The 27,987-nt window shown below is 35.9% G+C and overlaps 1 protein-coding gene across 3 annotated transcripts in view; it reads right to left on the bottom strand.

The window, feature by feature from the left end:
- Positions 1-27,987, bottom strand: part of UBR2 (ubiquitin protein ligase E3 component n-recognin 2) — a 58,659-nt gene that overhangs the window by 18,264 nt on the left and 12,408 nt on the right. The window contains exons 5-26 of one of the 3 annotated variants that reach the window (XM_076334473.1): positions 26,914-27,041; positions 25,740-25,878; positions 23,962-24,024; positions 22,599-22,719; positions 19,849-19,956; positions 18,093-18,181; positions 17,144-17,242; positions 14,624-14,787; positions 14,437-14,536; positions 13,245-13,373; positions 12,288-12,471; positions 11,182-11,243; positions 10,283-10,393; positions 7,768-7,833; positions 6,273-6,395; positions 5,837-5,900; positions 5,413-5,537; positions 4,061-4,113; positions 3,705-3,807; positions 3,081-3,129; positions 2,571-2,725; positions 517-619 (exon numbers count right to left, since the gene is read on the bottom strand). In XM_076334473.1, the coding sequence (XP_076190588.1) occupies positions 517-619; positions 2,571-2,725; positions 3,081-3,129; positions 3,705-3,807; positions 4,061-4,113; positions 5,413-5,537; positions 5,837-5,900; positions 6,273-6,395; positions 7,768-7,833; positions 10,283-10,393; positions 11,182-11,243; positions 12,288-12,471; positions 13,245-13,373; positions 14,437-14,536; positions 14,624-14,787; positions 17,144-17,242; positions 18,093-18,181; positions 19,849-19,956; positions 22,599-22,719; positions 23,962-24,024; positions 25,740-25,878; positions 26,914-27,041 (2,338 nt within the window). Of the gene's footprint in view, positions 1-516; positions 620-2,570; positions 2,726-3,080; positions 3,130-3,704; positions 3,808-4,060; positions 4,114-5,412; positions 5,538-5,836; positions 5,901-6,272; positions 6,396-7,767; positions 7,834-10,282; positions 10,394-11,181; positions 11,244-12,287; positions 12,472-13,244; positions 13,374-14,436; positions 14,537-14,593; positions 14,788-17,143; positions 17,243-17,316; positions 17,416-18,092; positions 18,182-19,848; positions 19,957-22,598; positions 22,720-23,961; positions 24,025-25,739; positions 25,879-26,913; positions 27,042-27,987 lie in introns of those variants that run through there. The other 2 variants (XM_076334474.1, XM_076334475.1) reach the window with 2 other exon arrangements.

A 27,987-nucleotide genomic window follows, 5' to 3' on the forward strand; every position in this document is an offset into this window, starting at 1 on the left:
GTTAGAGGAAATAGTCTTAAAAGTCTTGCTCATTGACTGTATTTTCTTACAAGACAAAGGCACTGTAGAACGTCCAATATTTTATTTCCCACCTATTTTAAATGGAAGAGTCTTAGCAACTTCCACATCTTGGCAAAACTAGAGGCACTAGTCAGAAAATGCAAAGGAGAGTCAAGATTAAAAGACCATTTAAGAAGGCAACTGCAGTTTTTGCAATTGTAGCATCTGATCATGTACAGCATGTTGAGACGCTACTTAAAGATATTAAGAATCAGATCTACTGGGAATTATTCTGCTTCTGGATTTCTCCTCTAGAAAAGACCTTTAGTATTGCTAGTATCATAGAATCTACGCATATGTAAAGCACATATGTATAGCCAACATGGTAAAATTTTGATGGATAAACAAATACACTCTTCTGGTAAGTACTGTTTCAGAAGAATAAAATATGAGATACTGGCATTTTCAGCTATTTAAAATTTGCTATACATTTGAAAAAAAAAAAAAAAGGCATACTTGATATTTTCTGAGTGAAGGTAAATGTTACAACATTCTCCTCACTGAGATTCTCCAGATGTTGTTTTTCTTCTTGTAGTGCCATTCCAAGCAAATGCAAAACCTAGGTAAAGTAATTCATATAATCTCTTTATATAGCTTGGGTAATTCATTAAGAGACAAGGAAGTCATACAATAGAATTATATAATAAGAATATACTTGAAGTTATTTCTATATACACAATTCCAAAGCTACATTACACAGGAGTAACAGTGTTTGTTTACAAATTCTTGAAACTTCACCGGATAAAAACCACATTATACCACTTGTATCTTTCTGTTTGCTGTCCTGTCTAGTGAGTGAGAAGTCAGTGCTTCTTGGCTTTCTCCCTAGCAATTGCATGTCATTATCACAAGTCTCTGGACAGAAGCATGATGCACACTTTAAATCCTTTTTACATAGAAAATTTAACTGACAAAAACTTAAAATTATTAAACTAAATTTATTCTAACACTCTAGAAACACATTTTAAAATAACGTTAACTTTTACGTCAGTAAAAAGCTGTAATCTCCTTGAACTTAAAAATTGAAATTACCCTATTTGGCACTAAAATAGTCTGAATGGCATTTTAAAGCTGAAATACTTAAATCTTGGTGGTGAACTCTGTCATACTGAATCAATCACTTTTGCCACCCCATACAAATTGCCAGAATGGTCTAGACAAAAAGCATTACTGAATGCCTGGAATCAACACTGAAACCCATGTAAGGAAAGGATAATCACCGGAAAAATCTGTAGCAGAACTGGAATGCAACAGTCTAAGATAACTAAAGTATCTCTAAAAAAAGTGGTAAAACCTGATTTGAGTCTTGAAGGTTTTTTAATTTGTTTTAATAAGTAACAGCCAATTTTTCCTCAGTCTATCACATCTGTCCAACAAAGTCTCATCAGATACAGGCCACCTCTTCCAGATGCCTCATATCAACCTTTGCACGGTGTTTCCAAAGCAAGAGTGGTTAACTTCGGAAAGATGCGGTCCAACTGCATGGCACCAGTGAACACAAAGCACTGTTTCTGAGCAAGTGATAGGTCCCTAATGAATTGCACGTTTTGGAGAACACCAGAGGTACTCATATGGCTGAATATGTTTAGTTCAGTTTAAAAAAAGAAATCTTACTTCTACGCAGTTATTCCAAAGCCTAGCATTCTCACATTACCTAAATGTAACTACATTCTTCATTTTTGTTGCTATTTATAATACTGATATATTGTTCCATTTTAAACTTTTTTTGTGTTATACAGAATCGCTTATGTTAATTTAAACTTAGCTATAAAAGGTAATATATAATCAATAAGACTGAATGTCAAAAAATTAATACTCAGTTTCAGAGCTGGGGGTTTATTTCAATGTGTTATTTAAAAATCCATCAATATTTTTGAAAAGTTTGTGTTTGGACACTAAAACAACAACCCTGACCAATATTAATAGCCCTTTGATGGCTGTTCACCACTTATCTCTGCACACCCCACAAAACGACCATCATGGACAACAAAACCTACAGTAACCCTCCAGATTTCTAAAGATCATTATAAATAGTGAGGAACAAACAGCTCAGTTGAGTTTCCCAAAGCTGATACATTTTCAAGTTAGAAAATTCCTTTCTGTAGTTTTATGATTTTTTCTAAAGTGATTTAGCCTAAACTGAAAACAGCAAAGGAACATCAAGAAAAAGTCAACGTGCTTTACCTAATATGCAACAACTCAGATGAACTCGTTCTCTACCACAATAAACACTAACTATTTCAACTGATTCAAGCAGAATTCTTCCCTCTCGCGTGCATCCCATTAGAAATTTACCTCTGTCTTCCATTCACTTTTAAAAATAAATTGCATCGGAGGCAGAGGGGTTTCCCTAGTCTTGTATATCAGAAAACACCATTTATTTCTCATTCAGAGTATCCTGGATATGTTAGATACCAAGTAAACAACCCAAATCTATAAACCCATGTTAAAATGCTAAAATACATATTCCTTCCTTTAGCATAAGCACAATTTTAAATAAGGAAACATACCCTTTGCAGCATGGACTCTGACCAGGCATAGCCATTGTGTTCTACTGCCCACTGCAGTATAGTTCCCATAATGCACAGCATGACATCAGATTGCAGAATATTAATCAGACTTGCAAAAAGTGGGCAGAAAGGAGGAAGAGCTGGTGGTGGAAGTGCTGAAAGGGAAATTTGTGTGTTTGACATCTCAGCATCTCTGAAGTTTGCAACACCCATATAAAATGTCTGACTTTCAAACAGCTTAACCCAAGACAGTATACAGTTGCTTGATAAACAGTATTACAGGTTATAACATTCAACATGGCTGCATGTAACAGAAAAGCCAAAGGAATAAGCCTTTCAGAAGGCTGGTTCCACGATGGATCAGATTCCTGTCTATAACCAGGGAGTCATAAGGGAAATTGCTACATTTTCACCAGTTTCTGGCTAGCCCTAGAACAGGATGTTAGTCTAAGTGTTAGGGCAATACATAGTTTGACAGGTGCTTCCCTACCTCCTCTCAAAGAGAAATACCTGTATCTTCTCTGTTCTGTCTTTTCAGCTTTCTTTGTGCTTCCTCTGCCTGAAATAGAAGAATGATGCCAATATTACTCAAAACCTGTACAAATATAAAACTAATAAAAAAGCATTCATACTTTATTACATTGTTACTGTTTTTTCCCCTTTTTCCCAGCCTTAAATAAAACAGGAAAGCTTTCACGTCTTTTCAGTTTGTCTTACATTCTACTTGTAACATAGGGCCTGCATCTTCAAAATTAATCTTTCATCTTGAGCTAGCCTGGATTCTTTTTCTAGCATAAAATTGTAAGACAAGTCTGAGCTAAAACGGCAATTTCCATAAAGGTAAGTGAAAATAGAGATTGTTTAAATACTTTCAGTAAAATAAGACCTAAGAGAACCCACAGACAAGCTCCTGAAGCCCCACTGATTTCAGCAGCTCTGTACAGGACACAGGATCCAGTGGCACAGAAATCACCGCGAAATCTTGGGCAAATTTTGTCAACATTCTCAAATAAGTTAACTTTTAAAAGTTAACTTTTAACCAGCTGATAATATTTCTTCACAGAATAAAGCTTTGGAAAAAAGCAAACCAAAAAAGTCACAAAATAAAAACCAGAAAGTTAAATTACTAGTTACCTTTGATTGCTCTGCCCTTGAAAAGTGATAGAAATAGAGATTGAAGTTCCTGGCACATTCTGGTTTTAGTTCATAGAGCCCTCTGCCCGTTAATCCAGGTTTCCTACAAAAAAAAAAAAAAAGAGATAAAAACTTATGTTCATTGGTTATTAACATCTGAGCATAAATGGTTAACAGCTAAAAAACACTGCTCAATAGGCATTCTAGAAATCAAGTAACAGTATTAAGAATGATGCACATGAGTAAAGCCATGGGCGAAACACCATGACCTAGCCCCCTTTCTTCTATTCTCTCATTTTCACTAATTTAGATATTGAATTTTTAAAGTTGAAATATTAGAATAAAGGGAAACATACTTGAAACAGGCCACTTCTTCAATCACACTTTCCATTCCTGTCTCTCTGTTCTCCTACATGGAATGAAAAGGCAAGACAGTGTGTTACTGTAGTTCTTGGATTTAACACATTCAAATATCATACAACACTAGATAAGAATGCAAAACAAATGCAGTACAAAGTCATTTTACTGGCTCTCAAGAGAACGCTAGAGCATGTAACAAGAAAATACGTTCAGGAATACCATCTCTGCAAAAAGTATTTTTAAAAAAAATCATTTTAAGTGCTTAATTTCTACTGTTCTTCCTTATAATAATAAACTTGGATGTAACAGTAACAGAAGAAAACTCTAAGTTAGCTTACTCAGCCTATCTTAGGAATATACAGTCATTTTTAGGAATATACAGTCATTTCTAGTTTCTAGGCCTTTAAAATGAAATAAATACAGGAAAGCTGAAAAGACGTGTCACTGAAAAATGGTAAAACAACCACAAAACACAGCAGGAGAAATCAGCTCAAATATGCAACACTGCTTCATACACAAAATACCTTTTAACATTCCCATCCCCTCCTGCAACACATTCACAGCAGTTAACAGGCCAGGGAAAATGTATTTAAGACTGACAATGCAATTTAGAACTCTAGCTTAAATCCTAGTTTGCTCTTTCATCCAACCCTAAAATATTTTTTAAAAAAACATAATACTACCCTAAAATTTGACTTTTCAAATTGTTTAAGTTTAAAATATTTAGAACAATGACATTTCATAATTTATCACTAAAAGTACTACCAATATAGTACAAGATTAACTTCTGAATTTTGATTGCCTTTGGAAATCATGTTTAAAAGATTACTTCAAAAATATTCTAAAAAAAAAAAAAAATTAAGCTTTGCTAGCCTATAAAACCACTCATACCAGAATTCAGACGAATGCTTCTGTCCACGCAAATGAAGCATTTATGTTACACAAGTCATTATGCTGTGTCTGATTCCATGTCTTCTCAATTATTGTTAGGCTTTAAAATATAACAGCTTATATTTCCGGATAGCTCCAACAACCCACTTCGATGTGTCTATTCAGGGTTTACAAGCAGACTGCAGAGACTGCTGGCCAGATGGCCTGATAAGAAACAGTATTAAAAAGAGAAAAGAGCTGAAGCAGCTCTCAGGCTCCTGCTTCTTTCATATGTCATTTCTTCTTCTATAGCTCTTTCCTACCTTCTCCATGACAGCTATTAATCTGTACTCATGCTAGCATAATCATGCTGCTCCCATTCCACATTAAGTGGCATAAACTTGCATAAGAAAAATTTTCAGCAATCAGCCTTATGAAGTTGAAGTTGCCTTTTTTTTTCCCCTCCCAAGTTACTTACATCTTCAGGTAATGCCTTTACCAATTCACTGTGAGCCATTGGCCTGATGCTCAACTGATGGATGATCTCTCGTTTGATTTCATCTGTTGCATTTACCTGTCCTATTCCAGGACTGAATCTTTCGCCTGTAAAAATAAAACGTAACTTTTTTTTTAGGATTTTAAACACTTCTTTCTCTTCTTTTTCAACTTAAAGCAAAAGACTGGAAAATAAGTCTCTTCTGTGAAATCTTGTGTTCACCCACCAGTTTTCAAAAATTCATTACATTAATCTAAGCTAGTTTCAAGGCTGTTCTCCTAGGAAAGAAGTCAGAACTACAGGCAGTTCAAAATGGGACTGAACTTGAGATGACAACGAAGAATGCTCATTCCAGACCATTAAAGAGACTAAATTTTAAAATTAATGAAATGTATTCTGAACTTACCAACAATCATTATAATGAGGTATAGCATCTCTTCTATAAGAGTGTTATTTTGTTGAACAACATCCTGAATTAAAACAAACAAACAAAAAAAGAATTTACATTTTTCAATTAAGGGTAAAAGAATTATTCCGTATGCTGAAAATATTTTTCCGTTGTTTCAAAACATTGCCTTAGCAGTCCCAAATTAAGCTATGCTGAAATGCAATCACAACTGCCTTAAACTTCTTAAACAATGCAAAAATTATGCATCAGTTTCTGACATTAACCCATTTGACAGGTAAAAGTATTTGTGCATATTTCAAACTGGTCAAACTGAATTAAAATAGGACAGGTTTTGCTTTTTTACCAACAAATTGCACAGTCTCGGTACAACAGCATCTGATACGCTTTCGAAAACAAAATTGCAGATTTTCTATTGCAGTAGTACATAAAATACCTTGTTAGTATTTTCTGTGCTAAATCTTTTGCCATAGTCTGGAGTACTAAATATCTGGTAAAGTTCAAAGCGACTCAGCATTATCATCAAGAAGTGATTTGGATCCATCATAGACACACCTGTCTAATAAAGAAAAAAATGATTATAAACAGAAAATAGATTGTATATAAATATACAAACATGCTATAATAACACCCGATGTCCACAGTATAATCTTTATGAAATTCATTCCTCTTTCTATCCTGGGCGTGAAGATTTAATTACTTAAGTTTACTCTCTTAGGACTCCAATAACACAAGCGACAGCACGTTTGACAAGCAGGATCCTATGCTTTATCAATACTTTCTGATGCCCTTTTAAATGTAAAATATTCTGGGTTATTCCTTCTATCTCAAATACTCTAAATAAAATTCAATGAAAGACTTTTGGTTGCTTGGTTTTGTCTCTACAATCTTGTTCCTGCTGGCTCAACTTTTAGAAGGCATAATATCACTTAGTATATAGCACATAAAGATTTCAAAACAAAGGCTGAAGACTTTAGCAAGACTTCCCAAACCTTCCTCCAAAGAACAATACTAATGTTTCAATGTAGCCACAAACATTTACTTCCATTTCTGAAAACTACTGGCCAAAGTTTTTTCTGTTTATTAAACAATGTATTTAAGTTAGCCAATTACAAATATTTGTTGTTAGTTTACTATGGCTAATGGGACCATCTTTAAGACAGAATAATTTCCAACAAAACTGAAGGTTATCTACCCAAATGGGCAGCTGCAGATGATCATTAAAAATCAGGGGCAGATCAAGCCTCAGGGAAATATGTCTGAAAGCAGAACTCAGGACATAAGCATCATATTGGGTATTGCTAACTATAGGTAAGATTTGAGGGACTTCCTGAAAAAAGATTTTGCTGTCTAGGTGAACTACGCACCCCGACCTGCAAATTTTAGTTTTCGTCACTCTCAGTGTAGAAGTAATGCATCAGACCTCTCTGTGTCAGAGCTAAGTAGACTGCCAGATTTGTAAAATTTCTTCTGAAGGAAAAAAAAATAAGAAATCAAACACTACTATATGGGGTTCCACTTTCTATCCAGCATTTTAGATGCCAGCTTTGAAGTGACGGAGAAGAGGCAACACATGCATTGAGTACATTACTGAAGACCTGCAGACTCACACAACCGCTAGTACAGCACAACCCATGAGTTAAAATATTACATTCTTGAAGATGTAGCATTACGTACACATTACACAGAAAATTCTGCACTTTCCACAGTATATTTATATATTTATATAGTATATAAAACAAGGATTGCAACAACAGTATTTCCTTTACGAATTATCCCATAAAGACACAGATACAATAAAAAAAAATAGAAGTCCTTCCATAAAAATTGACTTTTTTCCTTGTCATTAAAAGGTTCTGATGGAGTTAAAAAGAAATGCACACATATCCTGAAAATGCTTGATAAAAATGCAAACTGGTACATATGGTTACCTGAAGCATTACTATGTCCTTGTCAAACATCTCCCTCCTGCACTTCACATTATGATAGTAATAAATCTGAAACAAAAAACAAACCACGATAATTAACAAACATCATATTTAGTCTAAGCTTATTTTCATTCTGGAAAAATAAACTTTGTTATACAGTATTAGTAAACAAAAATTGAATCAGTGATTCGAAAAAATCATACGAATATATTTGTATGCAAAAAGCATTTTTATATAGCACAAAACAAGCATAGTTGCTGGCTGGGTTGTACTGATCTAATGTCTAGACTGCATACACTTAGAAGGAAAAATCTTGTGGACCTCTTAGGGCTACATTTTAATATATTTACTTGTTTAGCAATTAACTGTTTGAAAGTCACAGGAGAGAAAGCCCTTGCAGTTGGAGAAATGTTCTTTCTTTGCTCCATGAATTGCTCCTTAATTATTTGACATATGATCTTTCAGGAATTGCCAGTTTCAGCAAAATGTTAATATTGTGTGTCCTGGTTTCAGCTGGGATAGAGTTAATTTTCTTCCTAGTAGCTGGTACAGTGCTGTGTTTTGGATTTAGGATGAGAATAATGTTGATAACACACCAATGTTTTAGTTGTTGCTAAGCAGTGCTTACACTAGGCAAGGACTTTTCAGCTTCTCATGCCCTGCCAGTGAGAAGCTGGGAGGGGGCACAGCCAGGACAGCTGACCCAAACTGGCCAGAGGGACATTCCATACCATGTGACGTCATGCTCAGTACATAAACTGGGGCGAGTTAGCTGGGGGGTGGTGACCGCTGCTCGGGGACTGGCTGGGCATCGGTCGGCGGGTGGTGAGCAATTGCACTGTGCATCACTTGTTTTGTATATTCTTTTATCATCATCATCATCATTTTCCCTTCCTTTTCTGTCCTATTAAATTGTCTTTATCCCAACCTACGAATTTTACTTTTTTTTTTTCCTTCCTTCAATTCTCTCCCCCATCCCACCACAGCGGGGGGGAGTAAGCGAACAGCTGTGTGGTGTTTAGTTGCCTGCTGGGTTAAACCACAACATTGTGATAGAACCATACTTAACCCAAACCATCCTGGGAGTGAACTCAACAGTACTGCACCAAGCAGCAGCCACACCTCAGTCACTGCATAGCACTGAAATGTGGGAAAGGCTGATTCTACCACAATTAAGGAAAATAAAGAGGGCTATCAAGTTTCTACCTGGGACTGGGAACAATCTTCAGCGTGCTAAACTTTCCTCTAGAGACACACCATTTCTCACCAGAATTACATGGAAGAGAGCTAGGCATGCCTTCCCTCTCTTCCCCATACTAATAATTCACACACAGATGCCCATTCCTATCTTCTGGGAAAATATCCAAAAGGAGCTGGCTGAACATGAGCTCTCCGTAGCCAAAGGAAAGAGAAAGGACTTCCAGACTGCAGGAGCCATATTACCCAAACTAAACCAGGCTCTTAACTTCAAGATGCTGACAGCCAGGGGAAATTAACACAGAGACTTATTTCTCCATCAAAAGCTATGCTGGTATTTCAGATTTGACTCGTGTCTACAGTAACATGGGCACTGCTATAATTGTACATAGAGCTCCTTTTGCTGTAATAATGACAATAAAGGACATCACCTTATAAAGATTCTTTAGGTTAAGAGGCAAGAAGTGTCAGAATGTAATATGTTTGAGCAGCTTAATTCCACCTCCAAGTACACATGCATTGCAATTATCTAGTGAAGATGGGGGCTTGTGGGAGGGAAAGAAGTTTCTTGCAAGTAAATCAAGTTAACACCTCACAGAACTAAATCCTATTTCTGTTGTAGTCTATGTCTTGCTGAGAAAATCACTTTAGATGATCACCCTGGTGGGTGGCACTGATGCTACAGTACCCATTTTATAGTTGTTATGCTTGAAACACCTAAGACCTAATTCGTACAAACACAGAGAACATAAGTTTAGAGATGGATGGAGCTAGTCTCTGGAAGTACGAAAGAAGTAGGAGAGATAAAAGCCAAGAAACACTCAGTTCTGCACTGGTTCTAATGCTTCTGTGTGGTTTTCAGATTTCAATTACTTTATAAACATAAATAGTAATAGTATCTTAATGGTCCCTATTTTTATATTTGAGACACTTTTATGTGAAGGTGATAAATACATTACTGAAGATGCACAGATCCAATTCCGCACTTCATGCCGCTGTTGGACAGTATACAGTAAAAAGACTAGGAGTCATTAACTGCTTTATACTAAAACTTCTTTACACACAGAGCACTAAGTTCACTGAGCGCTGTAGCAGTCCTGAAACAAAAAAGCAACTTCTGACTAAGAAATCAAAGACCAGTTTAAAAGCACAAATATTCAAATGATGTGAGTGCTGATATAAATGCCTACCTCGCATTGCCTTCCGTAGGTTTTACATAAGTGAAATTTGAAATCAATACAGAAAGGGGAAGTTTTTAGGTCCGAAATTATCTTGGGGGAGTTATCAGGAAACAGGGATTCCACAGCTACTATGTACTTACCTGATTAACAAGAGAGAACCCATTTCTTCTCCACATCCCTGCATGCACCTGGGCACACAGGACTAGGCATCGTAGAGGATGTTCTATTAACATAGGCGGGCTAAGTTCACTCTGCATTAAGAAAATGCAATATTTTGATATATAGAGAGAAACTAAAAGAAAATGGGACTGAAACGAAGGAGGATATTTGTGATCATTAAAATATTCTGGCAATGCAAAAGAGAAGCAAATCCAACACATGTATTACAAAAGTTTGATGAGCCTATTCACAATCTACCCAATTGTTATTAGCCAACCTTACATTCTGTCTTTGCTCCACAGAAGTACTCCACAAGGGCTTTAGTTTATTCTTAAAGACAGTAGGTTTCATATTTTAAAACATCAACACTATCAATTTAATAACAGTGTCATTTGCTTTCTTTCATTCAAAGGTTAAGTACTACTTCTTTCAAAAGACACTGAGATTTCTTCTCCCAGTTATGCTTTCTCCTCTTAATTTATCTTGTTCTTAACTTCCCCTTAAAGAAACAGCATATCAAAGAAACAGCTGGGGAAGAAAATGAGAACCTAGGCCAAGGAGAAGGAATCAGATCCTGCCAGGAGTTCCTAAAAACAGTTTCTACTACAAAAAGAAGGTAATGCATGAAGAACGAAATACAAATCTAAAACCTGAGTCTTAAGTTATTTAAGAGAGCAATACTGATTGCTTATGCTCCAGTCATTAATATCTAGACATTAATCTTTTAAGAGGTAATTTTACCTACTAAAGATAGTCTCACTGAACAGAATTTATAGCAAAAAGGTCCTTTGTTTTATTTAATAATATCCTACACTTACATGACCAATTTCACATTCAGCATTAATTATATTTAATGAATATGCTACATTTAATTACATACCAGCGGTAGCAGCTCTGGAAACTTATATGCCACTTCAGTTTTACTCAGCAAAACATGCAAGCCTACATAAATACACAAAACAAATACATACATAATATTACACACAATATTTTATATAATTCAAATAGGACAAAAAAGGTCATCTAATTTACTACCAGACCACTTTCTGGACACAGCTACAAGTAAGCCCGCAGAATTATCACCCTGGAGCTACACAGCTATTTTCTGAAGAGACACATTACAAAGCACACATTTTAGGAGAATTAATGTTTTCCCATTGTATCTGCATAAAACTTGCAGTACCAGTGAGATTTTTGCCTTTCTTTTGACTCTGTCATATCCCCTCAGCGACAGCCAAGAGTCCTTGGTCTATCAGACAAATTATGAACAACAGATACCTCATCCTTTCTACCAGTCCTTAAAGGTTTATAAAATACCTCAGGACCTATAACGAGGCCCCTACAAAAGTTTTCTGGTTTGCTTTGTTTTAAAGCTACAAGGGTTTTGCTTAAAGATTCAAACACTCAAAGTTATTTAGCGCTGAGCTGCATAGTATTTTACCTAAGAATTACCTTTTTCACTTCATTACCCGTGAATTTATTTTTATCCTATGACTTTCTGATTCTCTAAACTAAAATTCATCAGCCTTTTTTCAACACAACTATTGAACAAGATAGGCACAATACAAAGAGAAAGACATAGCTTAATTTTCCAGTGACACATTTGATAAATCTGTTCTCTAACAGAATGTTCATTAGTCTATTCAATCTGACAGCTAAACGTATTTCAAAACAGTCAACTACAGTCCGTATTTTGTTGCATTTCTTTTGCATCTCAAGTGGAAAAAGCAGCAGTAACTGCCTACAACACACCCCACTGACAAATCCAGAGACATGAGACGATCTCCCCCAGGCCTGAAACGATAACAACTTCTCCAATGCTTGGGAACATTTTGTCTAGAGGCTATCAAACAACTAGAAAATGGCCAAAATGCATCCTATTCAGGCTTTAAACAACTGTTGTGTGGTTCCTTATGTACACACAAATACAAATCACATTTATACAACATTTTTCATTTCCTGAAATACTTTTAAACTAGTTCATACCTGCAAGTAAACGAGAAACTGGGAGATGAATGCTAACTTTTTCCTGAGAAACACAGTATCTGATGGTCTCAACTGAATGTCCACACATACTGAGAACAATAGGCTGTTCTCCATCAGTAAAACCACTATGACACTGCATCAACACAGTCAGGCATTTCTTGTAAGCTTCAATTAGCACTTTTTCCTAAAAGAAAGATCGCAGTTTAGAGATTATGAAAAAACCCAGAGCTCTGCAAAATAATACAGCCAATGTAAAAAAGTCTGACGGGTTTGGGGTTTTTACCTTTATTAACGGTCCTGCAAAATTAAGATAAGGAATCCAAAAAAAGGAGCTGAATTAAGGGGGACACAGATTGCAAAAGTCATACAGGTATATCTGATTAGAAAAACACCCACTGGTTTGGGGGGGGGGGGGGTGGGTTTGTAACATATTATGGGAACTTTCTGAGCAATGATCATGCTAGGCTAGTAAAACCTGAACATTAACTAATAGTGACAGATTAAAGCCAGCTTGAATGTTCAAATATTCTAGGATCACTTGTTCCACAGCCATATTTTACCATGCTGAAGTTCTGTACTCCTAAAACTTGAAACACTTACGGAGTAGAAACCTGATTTATAATCAGGCAGCATTTGGTAGTCCCAGGGCCTATTACTCTATTCCCTCTTCTCTGAAAATTATAACCTGATAGTGTTGTGATGACCACAAGTTTCAGAGATGTGACAGAACTCTCTCTGCAATATTTTTTGAAAGGCTTAACCACATTCTTATGACTTGGGACAGTTCAAGCCATAAAAGATGTGTTTAAATACAGAAAAGATTTGCACTTGCTCAGAGAAGATGATCTTGGCTTATGGTGCAATTATGTGTCTTGCTCAATTGTTACGCATTTGTGTAATTTGGGTTTTTTTCCCCTTCACATGTTCACATGGAGAAACAACTCAGAAGAAACTTACATCTAAAGCACACCAGTCCTGCATCATTGAAATAACAAGTGTTAATTTCATCTGCAATGTAAATGCTGCTTCCCATTCTGGTTCCATTTCTATGTGTTGTCCTACTTGACGAGTTATTGGATCCATACCCTAGAAACAAAAAGAATTATGCATTTCAACAATATATCACTGAAATACATTGACAACATTAGCATAACTGTGAGACAGTAGCTACTGTCCTTATAAATATATTGTTGCTACAACAGGAAAAAAGCAGCTTCGGACCATCTGAAAAGGAATTATACACAGTAAAATAATAAGAAAATTAAACAGGAATTGGAAGAGAAGAATACTGGGACAAGAAAGGTTTTGGATATGAGCTCTATTTATTATTAACACCTGCAGAGATTTCAGTATTATGAGCAGTACAATAACATTTGTATACATAATCTTACATACACATTTGGTTTTTGAATGTGTTTTCTAGGGATGTGCTATTAAATGCATTTAAGTACTAACTAAAGACAGGGTACTACAGTACCTAATCAGCTCTTGGCGTAAGAAGAAAAAAACCCAGCGTGATCTAAGGATTACAATATATTCAAGAGACTATCATAAACAGACTAACAAAAGCTAAGTACTGAAAGGTATGCTACTGAAGTACTGAAAAGTGGGAGTGATTCTGACTTATACCTTACTGATCATACAGTCAATTTGCCCTTGTAAAAGCTGCACCGCTTTTAAAATACTCCTCTTAAGGTAACATAGCGCATGAAAAGGCTGGGGAGAAAAAAAACCCACAGCAAAGAGGTCTATTTATATGTCAGGAATTATATATTCCTCAATACAAGGAACAACACTGCTGATACTTAAGTAGTAACTGGAGCTCTCGCTATGAAGGAAAGTTGGTTAAGATGGACCAGATTTTGCTCACACAATTAATTGGGTCTTGTCTGCCTGTATAGCTGCAAAATATGCCCAAAATGACATTTTTCTTTTTGAACACTCTTCCTTTTTACTGCCCTCTACAACAAACTAAATAAAAAAAGTTAGGTGAGATGTTATGTTTCAGGAAAACATGATGACTCCAAAAGTTATACTGTACTGGAGTTATAAAATGGAGAGTACATTAAATTTCCTCCATTTTTATATCATGATAGCTAACTTCCTGCTTTAACACAGTGCAAATTTTGTAATTCACAGATTTACATACCTGCATACATTTGAGTAATTCTAAGAAGGCATCAAAACCCTCTAGGAACTTGTGCCTCAAGTCATCTGACCACTCAGTTGGCTTACTTATCAACACATACCTGGGTACATTAGAAAGATACGTGTTAATTTTGTATTTTTTTTTTTCTCCTCAATTGATCAAATCAGCATATAGTTAATATACTTACTTGAGATCCAAAATAAGGCTCTGAACACGCCTGAATTTGAAAGCCTGCAGAGCAGTGTAACGTTCAAACTGAAACCTGCCTTGGATGTCACGGTGCCTTAAGTGGTCCATAAAAGTTTTGATGATAGTGGTCATGAGATTTTCTTCCGTTATTAGCATTCGAGCCTATGCCAAAGTACATTGAAATTTGCTGTAATTAACAGACACAGCTAACAAGAGTTTCACACTGCACCATGAAGTTTATAAAATACATGAATTTTAACCCAAAATAGTTACATCAATAATTAAAACAGAAGAACATATTGAAAAACAATCTTCCAAACATTCACAGAAGAAAAAAGTAATCTAGTCAGAAATTATCATAATCCAGATCTCTCTCTTCAGATGCCTTCTGTACAGAAGTTTGACTATAGTTAGGCTCCTGCTAACCTATATAATTATGACAAGACATATGTTATTATGTGTCTTATAATTAACTTGTACCTCCCTTTAAGCATGTGTTGTCTCCTCTCATATAATTTAAGTATGAGCCCTTTAGGGGAGTAACAGCTCTTCTGCTTTCTGTTTACAAACTGTCAAGCACTGTGGTGAACAGCGCTTCTTCTGAACTGCTAAGGAACTGTACAGTGCCATTTCCACATGGAAATTACATGAAATGACTTACAATTCCCCTCAAGGGCTACTGCATATATTCATGTGTTGTAGGAAACAAATCAACAGGCATCACAAAGTCCGACGAAGATTGTCTTCCACACCCAACCTAACCCAACCCCACAACAGAGCAGGGGGCACTAAGAAGTTACTGCCATCTCCTACTTGTGAGCTCTTCCAGAACTCTCCCATTCTGTTGGTTCTCCAAGGTAAATGGGATGAGTCCTGCAGTTCTCAGATCCCATGAGGATTTTATTATGTGGCTGGTAGATTCAAGAAGATTGGCTACTCTGATCTACCTCAGCGACACTGTGGTTGTTGACTAGAGCTTCTGGGTTCTACAGTTGCTAATGATACTCCAAAATACAGTTTCTAAAATGCCGCTGCAGGAAGGGGGCAGAATCTAATGGTTAACATTTTCCCCCAAAAAATCACCATCAACACAACCACCCATCCTCCCTCAAACCAAACAACCTCCATTACTTGAGAGCTCAAACTCTTAAATTACTAAGATCAGTTTGAAAATGTTACTGGGGGGCAGTAGAGTGGTTTTACATTCTTCAACTTATTCATTCAGTTAAGAATGAATCCAAATGGCTGTAAATACATAAAAGATAAGCTCCCACCATATGAAGTAAGAATTAACATAATTACTTTCATGTCATGTCTATTCCATACTTCTATAAAACAGTTAAAAACAATTTGTTTTGCTTTTTTTGCAGGCTTTTGAAATAGAAAACATGCAAAAAGGACACTCCAATTATTCTCCTCTAAGGAAATGTTTGAAATTACTTTTTTTAAAAAAAAGTATTAATACACATATTCCACCATCCCATCTGCCAAAGGAAAAAATAATACCATAACCATTTGAATAATACTAGTTGGTTAAGTCTAACTGTAAATCTGAATACTGGCAACATTCTTATTAACAGCATCAAAATTAAAAGAGGTAACACAAATATTGCCCTGAACCATGGAAACAAAATCCTGAGGTCCTGTTGAATTTGCATGAATAACATCCAGCCCTAGGAAACTGAAAAACAACTTTGCTCAGTATCATAACTGCCATGCTACTATTGAATTTTAGAGCTCAATTAAGTTGATTAAATTTGGAAGGATTCAGAAGCATTCATTTTCTAAACAATTCTGGCTATGAAAATCAGACTTTTATTTCCAGTACAGCTCCAAAGCTTAATTTGTCTAGTTTGTAATGCAAGCAAAGACAGACTTATTTGGAGACTGGAGCAAAAAAAGACGTTTCCCAAACAAGCATAAACTGGTAAAAGACCAGCTGAGTTAGCGAGCTGGGAGAAGGAACAGTGCCCCTGAAGCACTGTAACAAAAATTAACTGGAAACCTGAAAGAAGGCATCATCCGAGTCTAGAAGTACCAAAGGAAGTAGGGAATATCATGAGACAATTCTTGCTTGCACTTGTGTTGACTGGAAAATTAACGTAAAGTGGATCATTTATAAAACTGCACCAGAATGGTATGCTCTGAAACTGTAATATGCAAACCATAATGTAGATTACTACAAACAGTAACTGTGGCTCAGTATGATGAGGAATTTAAGTGTTATGCATGTGTCTCTAAATAAACATTTAAGTACCTTTCTAAAAAAAGTAAAAGAAAAATGTAAAAAGAAAAGCCAAAAATACCCAGCCCACTCTGGAAAGTCACTCAAACTTTGCAACGCTGAATGCTTTACCTTCTAAACCCATAGCAATGCATGTAAACAGTCTGACTGCTGTGCAGCAGCAGTGCCATGCATTTCCACAGTAATGTTAAAAGAAATCTGCAGTCTTGATTCAAGAACCTCGAGTTGCTTTTAACAAATAAAGATTTCCTTTTTTGGTCTTATAGTACTTACAAGAGAAGGCACTGTGAATATCTGTATCGAGAGGTCAGCAATTGAAAACTCTCTGTCGTGGTCATCTTTCATAAAATCACTCTGCAATCGCTCATAGTTCTATTAAGAAGGAGGCAAAAAAAGGCAAGGAGTGCCAACTATCAGTTTTTAAAAGAAAGACAGGCACTACTCACCAGAGTAGGTACAGTGAAGAGTTGGACAGACAGAGCAGCCACCGATACTGCCCGTTCGTGATCATCCTCCATATAATCTCTCTGCAACTGCCGGTAATTCTAAACAACAAGGGGAAATTCACCTCTAATCCACACTGACCTGATTTTTTTTTATTTAAACGTCTGCTCTGGGAAACTTTAACGCCATGATAAAGGGAAGAGTAGCTCTTACAGATTATTATATAGATATTTTGTACAAAGAACATGACAACTTAATCTGCTTACACGTGAGATCTACTCACTCTCTTTTTCACAACAAAGGTTAATATTTTATTTTCTGCTTGAAAAAGTTCTTTGTGTTCAGCAGAGTGAGCAGAATTTTGTAGTGCTGATTTAAAGCATTTCAAATACTAGTTACTGCAGAAATACTAATCAGCATAACTGAATTTCAGCACTATTTCTGAGTAGTGCTGTAACAGCTTACACCTCAACAATGAGAAGCGATTAGCTCCTAAGTGATAGCCTGCACAGTTGACGGTGAAGACAAAAACATCTGAACTGCTTTAGTTCTGGGGAGCCTGGAAAGCCCATTTTCTTCCCAGGAGATGAGATGCCATTATAGCTAATATTTTGAAGACAGAAATGAAGTAGTCAGCATTTCATTTCAGCTTTTCACTTCCAAAAAAAAAAGGAAAAAAATTCTGGGTAACAGTTCATTTGAAGCACTGTATGCTAACTAAACTCTCTTCGCTAGACAGTTTAAGAATTTAATGGCTCTTTGTAAGAAAGATACTTACTCTTGCAAAGCGGATAGCAAAAAGTTTCTTGTATTTCAAATCCATAAGTAGACTGCTCATGAATAACTGGTGATACACATTTCTAGCTCCTGTCAAGAAAAATAAATGAAATATTGCATGTCACTATTTTCTATCAACATATGAAAATTTAGAAAAGTAAACTTTTACAGAATGAGGTAAGTGTGCATGTCAGAGCAGAAGCTGCTTTGATTAAGTCTATCAGGTGGTAGCAAAGGACGAAGAAGAATACATAAAACAAAATTCTTCAAGTGGCATTACTTATTACTCCTGTATAATATGACACTGAGCTGTTGAATGGGAACATAAACCTTCAAATATACAGCAAGTCAGGCAAACAAGAATGGAACTGTATTCCTCCTCAGGATAAACAGAGGATTCAGATGGCCCAGGGTAAAAAAAGAGCATGCTATTATGAGAAGTCCTGGGAAATGCAATAAATTGTTAGTTGTGAACAACTCTGCAAAATGATCAGCTTAGCCACCTCTGAATTTCTAGTCTGTCTGAGCAGCATCCCAGAAAAAATATTATCAATACAAATGAGAATTGACTGTATGTAGCTTGGAAATACATGCACCTGTGTACCATTATTTCTGTAGGTCACTTAAGTCAAAAGCCGTTACACTATTTCCTTAATGCAGAGTAACTACGGAACACATGAAAAAGTAGAGAAATACTGATGCTGAAATAGAAATGCAAAAGTTACTCCTTGCTTACATGAAAGACATTATCCTAACAAAATCTGTATTAAAAATACTGTAATGGTCCACAAAAGTAGTACCTTCTAGATCACGAAATTTGCAGTAAAAAAAAAAAATCTGAGTGACAGGAATTCCTTCACACGAGATAAAGGTATTAGATAAACAAAGCCTAAAAGAATAATTTTCTCCATACTACATCCACTTTCCACCTTACTTCTTCCTTCTTTTATTGGTGCTCCAAGAAGTTCCCAAGACAGACCACAAAGAGATGTTACTACTCTCTAGGATATCTGTACCTCAGAACTGAAAAGCAACAAAAGATACTTGGGGGAGGGTAGCAATCTTCAAAATACTATATTCATGTTTAAATAAGGAAAAGACAGATATATTGCATCATTCTCTTGCCTTCTCTTTGCGCTTCTCTTTCTTACACCTGGCCTTACATGCCTTTTCAGGATATCAAATCAGACACAGAATCCATGATGGAAAAGAAATTAACTATCTCCACTTCCTCAAAATTACAACTTTCTAGCCAACCCCATTATACCAATCAGGCTTTTAAAATTTTAAGGGCTCTAAAATAACAGAACAGTAGTTTTCACTGAATGTTCTCGGAACACTTAAGAATACCTCATGAACACAAACACAAGTCAAAGCAGAAAACCTCTGCCCTATCCCTTAAAAAGAAGCATTTTGGTAGACATGATATAGATGCTGAGATCCTATAAAGCAGACAAACCCCAAATCACTCTATTGTTTACTCAATTTCCCTTAAGTATCATTGTCATCCGTGTATTCAAGTCAGCCTTAATTTCAGACTACTTTAAAAAATTAGATCTAAAACCAGCCCCGTCTCCAAATGTTCTTGCCTTCAATATATCTGGAGTGCATCATGAAGAGACAGATTATCACAAATCAGGCAATTCTATCTATAATACACCACAGTAAAAAATGATTAAACATTAGCAGATACAGTAAAGGGAAAACTTATATGCATAGCATTGTTTAGTATTTTCCAGAAGTTTGAGGAAACTCACCTTTCCACAGTTTAGAATCATACAGCATCAGCTTATCCACAAGAGAAGAATTTTCACCATCTGGCCCCTCCTGTAAACCAACTTGACACAATATTCGACGAAGGCCATCTTAATGAAGAGAAATTATATAAGTTAGTTATAGCTTAAACACAAATTTGTACATTATTTTGACATACTGGAATTTTCATAAGACACAGTAGAAGCCATAGGGCCCTCTTTTCCTTGATAACTGAGTAACACTGCTCATATTTTGCTGACAGAAACACAAATATTTTATACCTTGCAAGTTTCACACTAACCTCAGGGAACATTAGGAACCTTGTGAAAATTGCCAAACAGAACAATTTGTTTCAAAGTTATCAAATAAAAATGTGCTGTCTTAAAAGTGCTGCTGGCTTACTAATATAAGAAATAATTATACAGCAGGCTAATTTTCCAGGTTATATTTTTCCTGTTTAGAGTCCTATCAAAAGGAAAATATAAAATCCAGATATGAAATGACTCATATGCTCATATCCGAGTTTTTTATTTACAGTTACTAGCTGCTATTATTTTAAAGCTTCTCTACATATTTTTTTCTACTGGAAAGCACTAATAATTGTTATTATATGAACATGTAAGTTATTATATGCTTGCCGACAAGCCTGCATCTGCAACAGAACACAACACAGACACGCTCGTACTAACAATGTTCAACTTAGCTTTGCACTGCAGGTAATGCATATTCACTAACACAACTACATGACTTAGATGCATTAGCCCTTATTTCTGCACGCCGCTTAGCCATCTCAGCTTCTTAGGTAGAGTTGGCAGTGGCTTAGTGCCAGGTATACCATACTGTGTGCTGCATGGTGCAGTTCTATACAGTCTGTGAACCCCTATAGCAGTTTGGGGGGGGGGGGGGGGGGGGGGGTTTGCCTTGCAGAGTTCAATTCCAACTACTGTTACGAAGGGTAACAAATTAATGGAAACTACTGCATTGTTCAACAAATGGCAAACAGATGCTTATTCCTGAAGAACCGACATTTGCTAGAAAGGACGTGGTAGTCAAGCCTGTGACAAAGTTCCATAGCAAGGTTTTTCCCTTTATTCACCGACAAGGGTTTGACACTCATTTCACAGCAATCATCCAACCTAACCTCATGGCGCAGCAGGAGACCCCTCCACCTGCCAATCTCCCTTTGGTCAGGGACATTTAAGTGTAACCACCTAAGCAGTGCAATTCTATCACCCCATATTGCAGATGAACGGTAACAGGCTGTTTAAAAGATTGAGCAGAATCTAGATGTTTGGGTGTGTTTGTTAAAAATCAAGTGCATTTCACAAAACCAGAGTACATTGCAAGACTGCATCCCAAGGTGCATAAGGCATTTCAAGTAGTTGAGCACGAGCACGTAGGTGACAGACAAAACGTATGCATACTGCTTACCATCAAACATTATTTTTGCCCTTTGAATCATAAAGGACACTGCATTTAATGAAGTGAACTCTGCAGAATTTCAGAAGCACCACACACAAGTCAAACTATAAATTCAACACTTTCATCTGGAATTTGATACTCCATTAACATACTGAAGTTATTTTTTTGCAACTGTAATTTATGCTGAAAATTAGTGGCTTTGGTACCTGGCACAAATGACACGGCACGAAACTGGGCTCAGAGAGTATGAGAAAGACAGTGCCTGCCTACACATTACACTGACAGGAAAATTTATCTCAGTTGTTAAATATTTTCATGTCTCTTCTTTCTATTAATACGTATTATTTGCCAGCAACACTGGCAAATAGTTGAACAAACTGCTACCTTAACTTTTCAAAAGTTTGATTTATGTATCTTTAAAAATTAACTTATACAAACATAAACTACTTATCTTTCAAAAAAAGGTAACACGATATAGAGATCCTGTGCCTGAAATCTTGGCTAGTTTTTCAACTATCAGTCTAATAAAACATACAATCTCTGAAAAAATCTTGCACCTACGCAGAACATATATGCAATATTATAGCTGAGTGTGCTTTGCTAATAGTTCTTGTTAACATTTACAGATGCATAGAACACCGATAGTGCATTGGAGACTGTATCTATATTTCTACATATCAGCAGTTTGACACATTTTCCTTTTATTTCCCCTCATGCTCCAGATCTTCACAACCTTATGATTCATCAGGACAAAGGAGGAACCAAGCCAAAACAAACACAGAGCCTTCCCATAAAAATGATACTGCGCATCTTGATTCCTTTGAAGAAACCTCTTTCTAAATACCTGATTAATACTTTGTTGACTTCTATACTTACCCAAAAACCTCCATACATCCTTGCATTTTCTCTGTTTTACTTAGCAAAAAATCTGAAGCAATCACTTTCATCATCATTCATCAAATTACTTCTGAATAATTTTGTTTTATCTAATCAGACAGGTTATTTTCAGCTTACTGTATTCATTTAAAAAGAACTAGGGACTGAAAAATAGCTTGTTGGCATATAGCATTTGACAGCGATTCTCAGCTTCTGTTCAACAGCAACTAAACAGAAAATAGCATCCGAGAAGACTAAGTAAGACAGGTAGCACTTTCGTATGGAAGTTAGAACAGCACTCCAATAAGAGAAAACAGAATGAAGTGTGACAAGTTATTAATAGCTTTGCCTTATATATTACATATCTGAAATAAGTAGACAACATTGCTTCAGGCATTCAGCTTGCCTCACAAATATTCTCTAACTTATCTCAAAAAGGCTCAAGTTTGCCCACCTGAATATCCAATGACACTGCCAAGCCAAGTTAGGAGCTTCAGACCAAAGCTCTGATGGGCAACAATAGATGAATGCATAACTTGTACTTTCAATGGCTTTGTCTGACGACTGGTATTTCTCTTAAAAAGAAAAGGAAGAAGGAGGTAATGCATATTTAAGTGAGGACTAGCATATATTTCTGCACAGAAACACACCATTCCTATGACTGCTTTCAGTAATTTATAATACTAATACATATTCTAATTACTAACACCTACACAGGGAAGAAACAAAACCAAAAAAGTCTAAACTTTCTTTACCCTATTAATATTTGAAAGGCCTTATTATGCAATATCAATGTATTTAGGCCAATCCATTTTCCACGCTTGGCCTCTTATCAATGTACACACTGATCTGCTGCATTTTACTGATAAGCAGTCCCATGCACAACCTAAGACAGCCATGCATATTTGTTCCTCACAATATGACACGCAAGTCACACAGCAGCCCACTAAGGGAAGAAAATTATTGTCCACGGACTATTTTCAATAATACAAATTAAACACACAGAGTTAAAACAAGAAAGAGTATTTCCCCTCATCTCTGTGTTAGTAATCTTAATAGTTAGACATTACATATAAAAGCCATTTGTTCTTTGACTGCATAGGTGGCAAGTTAAAAATATTGCATAACTTTATCTTTAAAGATATGTTAATGTTTTCAAAATACCTTAAATAGTTTAAGGCCAGTAACTCTAGCTGCAGAATTTTTTTTCAGTGGTAGCAGTATTATACACAAACTATTTATTTCATGTGATTAAGTACTGCACTGCAGCAGTTAAAGAAAAAATAAATAAAAAATATTATTCCCATGTTCTTCCATGTAAGAACCCTGTAATATATAGATATTATGAATATATACACATATATAAATACACACACACAAAATGAAAGTGTATTTGTAGTTTCACACTTGGATTCAATCAGTAACAATTTTGATAGTTGTGGCTGTGTAAGAGGCAAACAACTTCATACTATAGGAGAAAAACTAAGAGTTTAACTTCACTGATCTGAACTGACATGCAATTCTAAAAGATTACATCTGAAGTTCCTGAGCAAACTCTGTTTTCTGAAGGGAAAAGTTGTCTGGGAACTTCTTTTTAGGAAATGATTTTGGGTACAAGGTAGACCATAGTAGAAAAAACAGAAAGAAAAACGGAGCATAAACCTGTATTTTGATACCTCTACTGTGTGTATTGTAAATAGTACCTCCAACACTTTGTATTATTAAAATATAGTCATTACAGTAACAACATCCCAAAACCGTGTAGCAAAGCCTCTTTTTGCTTAAGATGAGGCAAATAAGCAGGTAATATTACTTACCACTATTACCGATTTTGCTTGATCGCAGTACTGAAAGTCTCCATATCGAACAGACCTACGTCCCTTTAAATTTGTAAAGAAGTAACATTACCACCAGCTTCTAAATAAGAAGTTCAAATATTGTGTTTTACATTAGTATAAAAGATACAGTAGAAGTTTCAGATGCACGTTAACCACCCTTGCTTTCATGTTATTTTCATTTTTTAAATTACTGTATATAGTTACATACTTGAATTCCCAAAATGCACCCTGTACTTTTTAAAAGAAAATAAAATTATACCATATATGCAGTTACCTGTTATACTAAATTTTCTGTGTATAATATTGTTTTTAAGATGTAACCATCACACTACTTTTATTTAAAATACCGAAAACCTATCTTTAGTACTCATGCATCAATCATTAGTTTTGGTAGAATTTAAAGATATTTCAGACATTTCAGTGCCTTTTAAAAAGTAGATATGAAAGCTAATTGGTCTTTTAAGCATACAACTAAAGCACTTGGTTTATTTCAAAACTGGAAGGTTTCCATATTGTATGAGTCTTTCTATACTGTCAATACACACATTAAAATAGATAGTCGATTCAATTTCTAGTGTATTATAGACAGAACAGATTACTGAGATTTTTAGATCTGGTCTGATGCCAAATCATTGTTTCAGGCATAACCTTCTCATTTCTTTTACATACATACACACGTGCACGTGTATATATGCATTCATGTATCTACTTAGAAGTAGGACAGGGATCAACAGTAGGGAAAAATCTCCAAAGTGCATCCTACAATACACAGCATGTGCTCAAGTCAGCACACATTCAGGGATCAGACGGGAATCTTTTGGTTACTGATATCACAAAAATACAGTAGTGATAATACAAAACCAAAATCTAGTTCAGTGTTAAGTAATCTAAAGTGGTTATATTTCCTTTTCCACTGACCTTCTTGAAGTACTTTAACAACCCAAAATGACACTCTCATTGCCATTTTGGAAGAGACTTCCCCCCCACATGCCACCACCCCCACCCCACCCCCCCCAAAAAAAGGCACAAGCCAACAAAACAACATAAAAGGACACTCATTTTCACAGCAACTGCTTAAAAGCTCATGGCACAAATAACAAGATGCAGTTGTCCCCAGAAAGTTTTCCCTTCTTAAAAAATGCACACAGGCCAGAATACAAACACAGCTGCAGAGTGCTTCTGAGACCAACATACTAGTTAAAATTATATTCAGCATATAGTGATTCTGAACTCATTGTTCTTTCTAAATGCTGTATGAAATGCTTTACCTCTTCCTGCCATTATCATCTGACAATTATGAAAAAGAAAACTAAATTAAAAAAAACAAAAACACAAGTAGTTCCATGAGCACTGGAACAAAAGCAGCCAATTATGGATTTTATCCCTCACAGTTGACTGGTGTTACTCTGGGAAGCATTTCCCATGCTTGGAGCACATATGGGGGCTCTTTCAATATCAGCTCCCTGGTGTACAGTAAGGGATGAACTAAAGCTGCTGCCTGTCCTTGACAGAGGACTGAGAGACACCCTGCTATCTACACCCACAAGACTTACTGGAATACAGTTACACTGAAACATATATTCAATATTAGGGCTGGTTTGGATTAGCCAATGAGTTAAGACGTTTTAGGGTGGCCTGACACACAGGGCTCAATCACATTAACAACGCTCTGGGAAAACAAACTGAAGTAAGCGTAGTCATATAGAATAAATATTAGGGAAAGTATAATTAAAAGTCCTAGCAATTAATTTACTTACATCTCTATCTACTGTTGTTGCAAAACCAATAGCTTCCTTCTGCGTGCAGTTGACAGCCTTCTGAAGAGTATAAATAACTTGTTCATAGGTATGGACTTCATCATTAAACAGCATGCAGTAGTAAGTGTCACTCTTCTCACTTCAAAGCAAGGATTGAATTTATATAATTCAAAGTAATGTAATTTAAAAAAAAAAAAAAAACACAACTTCTAGTTTAACAAAGTTTTCCACCAAGCAGACAACCCAAGCCTGGGCTTCCTTTGCTGTACTGGAACATATCTCAACAATTTACTTGAAAAGGACTGACCACCCCTAACCTCTATAGGAATGTGCATCTTTCCTGCAGAATTAAGTCCAAAACAAGCAAAATCTTAAGACAATATTTAGGTCTGAGTACTATTTTTGAACATTTGTTGATTATGAATTGATAGTTTCCTACTAAGGAAAACACATTTCCTTCCATTGCAGCTGTGCTCAATACATTCCCCCATAGCTTCTTAAGAGATTTCACCCGTCTTGGCATTATTTTGCCACACCTGTTTCCCCAATACTGCATAAAGGTCTATTAGACAACAAAAACTTGGCAGTCTCTTAAAAAGCCTAAACTCCACAATCCTCAAAACCACAACTTATTAAACTTACATAGATTCAGTGCAATCTTTTGATTCGCATCATTTCTTTACACAACATTCTTATTCACACAACACAAAGTAAAAGAAGTTACTAACAAGATGTCACAAATTAATCCATGATAACTATGATGCTACAATACACTTAAATATTCTGTAATGCTTCAAAATTTGTAATAAGTGGATCACCAAAAGTACAAAATACTTTTGCCATCAGAATTTCAGCAAACTTTGATCATAAGAAATTAACCCACCACTTGTTTTATGGTATTGTATTTTACTAATACTTCGTTTTCAATATTAAGAAAATGAAGGTATCACAAAGACATTGTTTCATCATCGCTATGAAGAGAAATGGGCTGTATAACCACAAAAGTAAAAAATAGGAGAAAAACAAATCTATTAAAATTATTTTAGTCCATTGTCTACAAAATATTCCTGACAATATTAGGAAAGGCAGAAAATATACTTAAAATCAGAATTTGCATTTTCTATTGTAAATATCTGCAAGCCTTTAAAAGGCATAAGTCAAATACTATACTTACGTCATTTCTAGGCCAGGCAATTCATTTTCCTTTTCCCATGTTAATATATCTACTGCATATTTAAATGTGATGGCAAAAATATTATAAGCTCTTGCTACCATATCTTCTGGTAACTGCACAAGAGGATCCTGAAAAATAAATATAAATGGCAATTGAGAAACTAAATTACATTCAAAATAGAAATTATCAAATTTGCACCTCTCTGTCAAAGATGATGTAAGCATCTTTAATGATGTCTTTCTTTAAATGACTTTACATTTGAAAGGAACAGAGTCAATAATCATCTCGTTTTCTTCTTCCAGTTCTTCACTGACAATCACCAAACCAGTGATGTAACATTCAACACCTAAATGTTAACTTGCCTCTGATCACCCACTTAAATTTTCACACACTTCTCCATTTTCATTGTTCCCACTTCTGCACACCTTCTAAGATAGTTCTTCTGAACAACTTTTAACCTCAGCCATATTAAAATCTGCTTTTTCTGCAATGCCTTCAAAAACATAATTTGAAATCACCGTATCTTTTGTTCCACTTACCAATATTAGTAAACTGCAGAATACAAACAACTATGCATCTATTGTCTTGTTTCATATGTAGCATGCATTAAGAGGCAGAAGTCTTATCTATCCAAGCTTACACAACATCCAGCACAATGGGATCATGATTTATGATGCACGTCTCTTACATGCTGTGGCATATAAATAATTAAATGCTTAAATGTAACTAGGTATTTCATAATGATCTGCCCATGTCTCAGTCTCATTCACAGACAGCTGTTCCCCTTTCATATGTGGACCATGCACTCACTTGTGCCCACTCTGCACTCGCGAGGGTGCCTTCCATTTGACATCTGCAGCAGCCACTATAAATTCATCCTCCTCTCTCTGCCAGAGCAGAATGACTGCTGCTGCACGTGGGGGAACCGAAATGAGGAGGGGGAGGAAGAGGAGTGCTCCCTCAGTCTGCAAAGTCAAAGGGACTACTTTTTGGAGCAGCAAACGAGAACCACTGCCAACTCTGAATCAGGTAGTACAAGTACCGCTGCTATTTCCTTCCAATCTATTTCAAGGG

This window comes from Aptenodytes patagonicus, chromosome 3, assembly GCF_965638725.1.
Source record: "Aptenodytes patagonicus chromosome 3, bAptPat1.pri.cur, whole genome shotgun sequence".
In the NCBI taxonomy this organism is placed as follows: domain Eukaryota; kingdom Metazoa; phylum Chordata; class Aves; order Sphenisciformes; family Spheniscidae; genus Aptenodytes; species Aptenodytes patagonicus.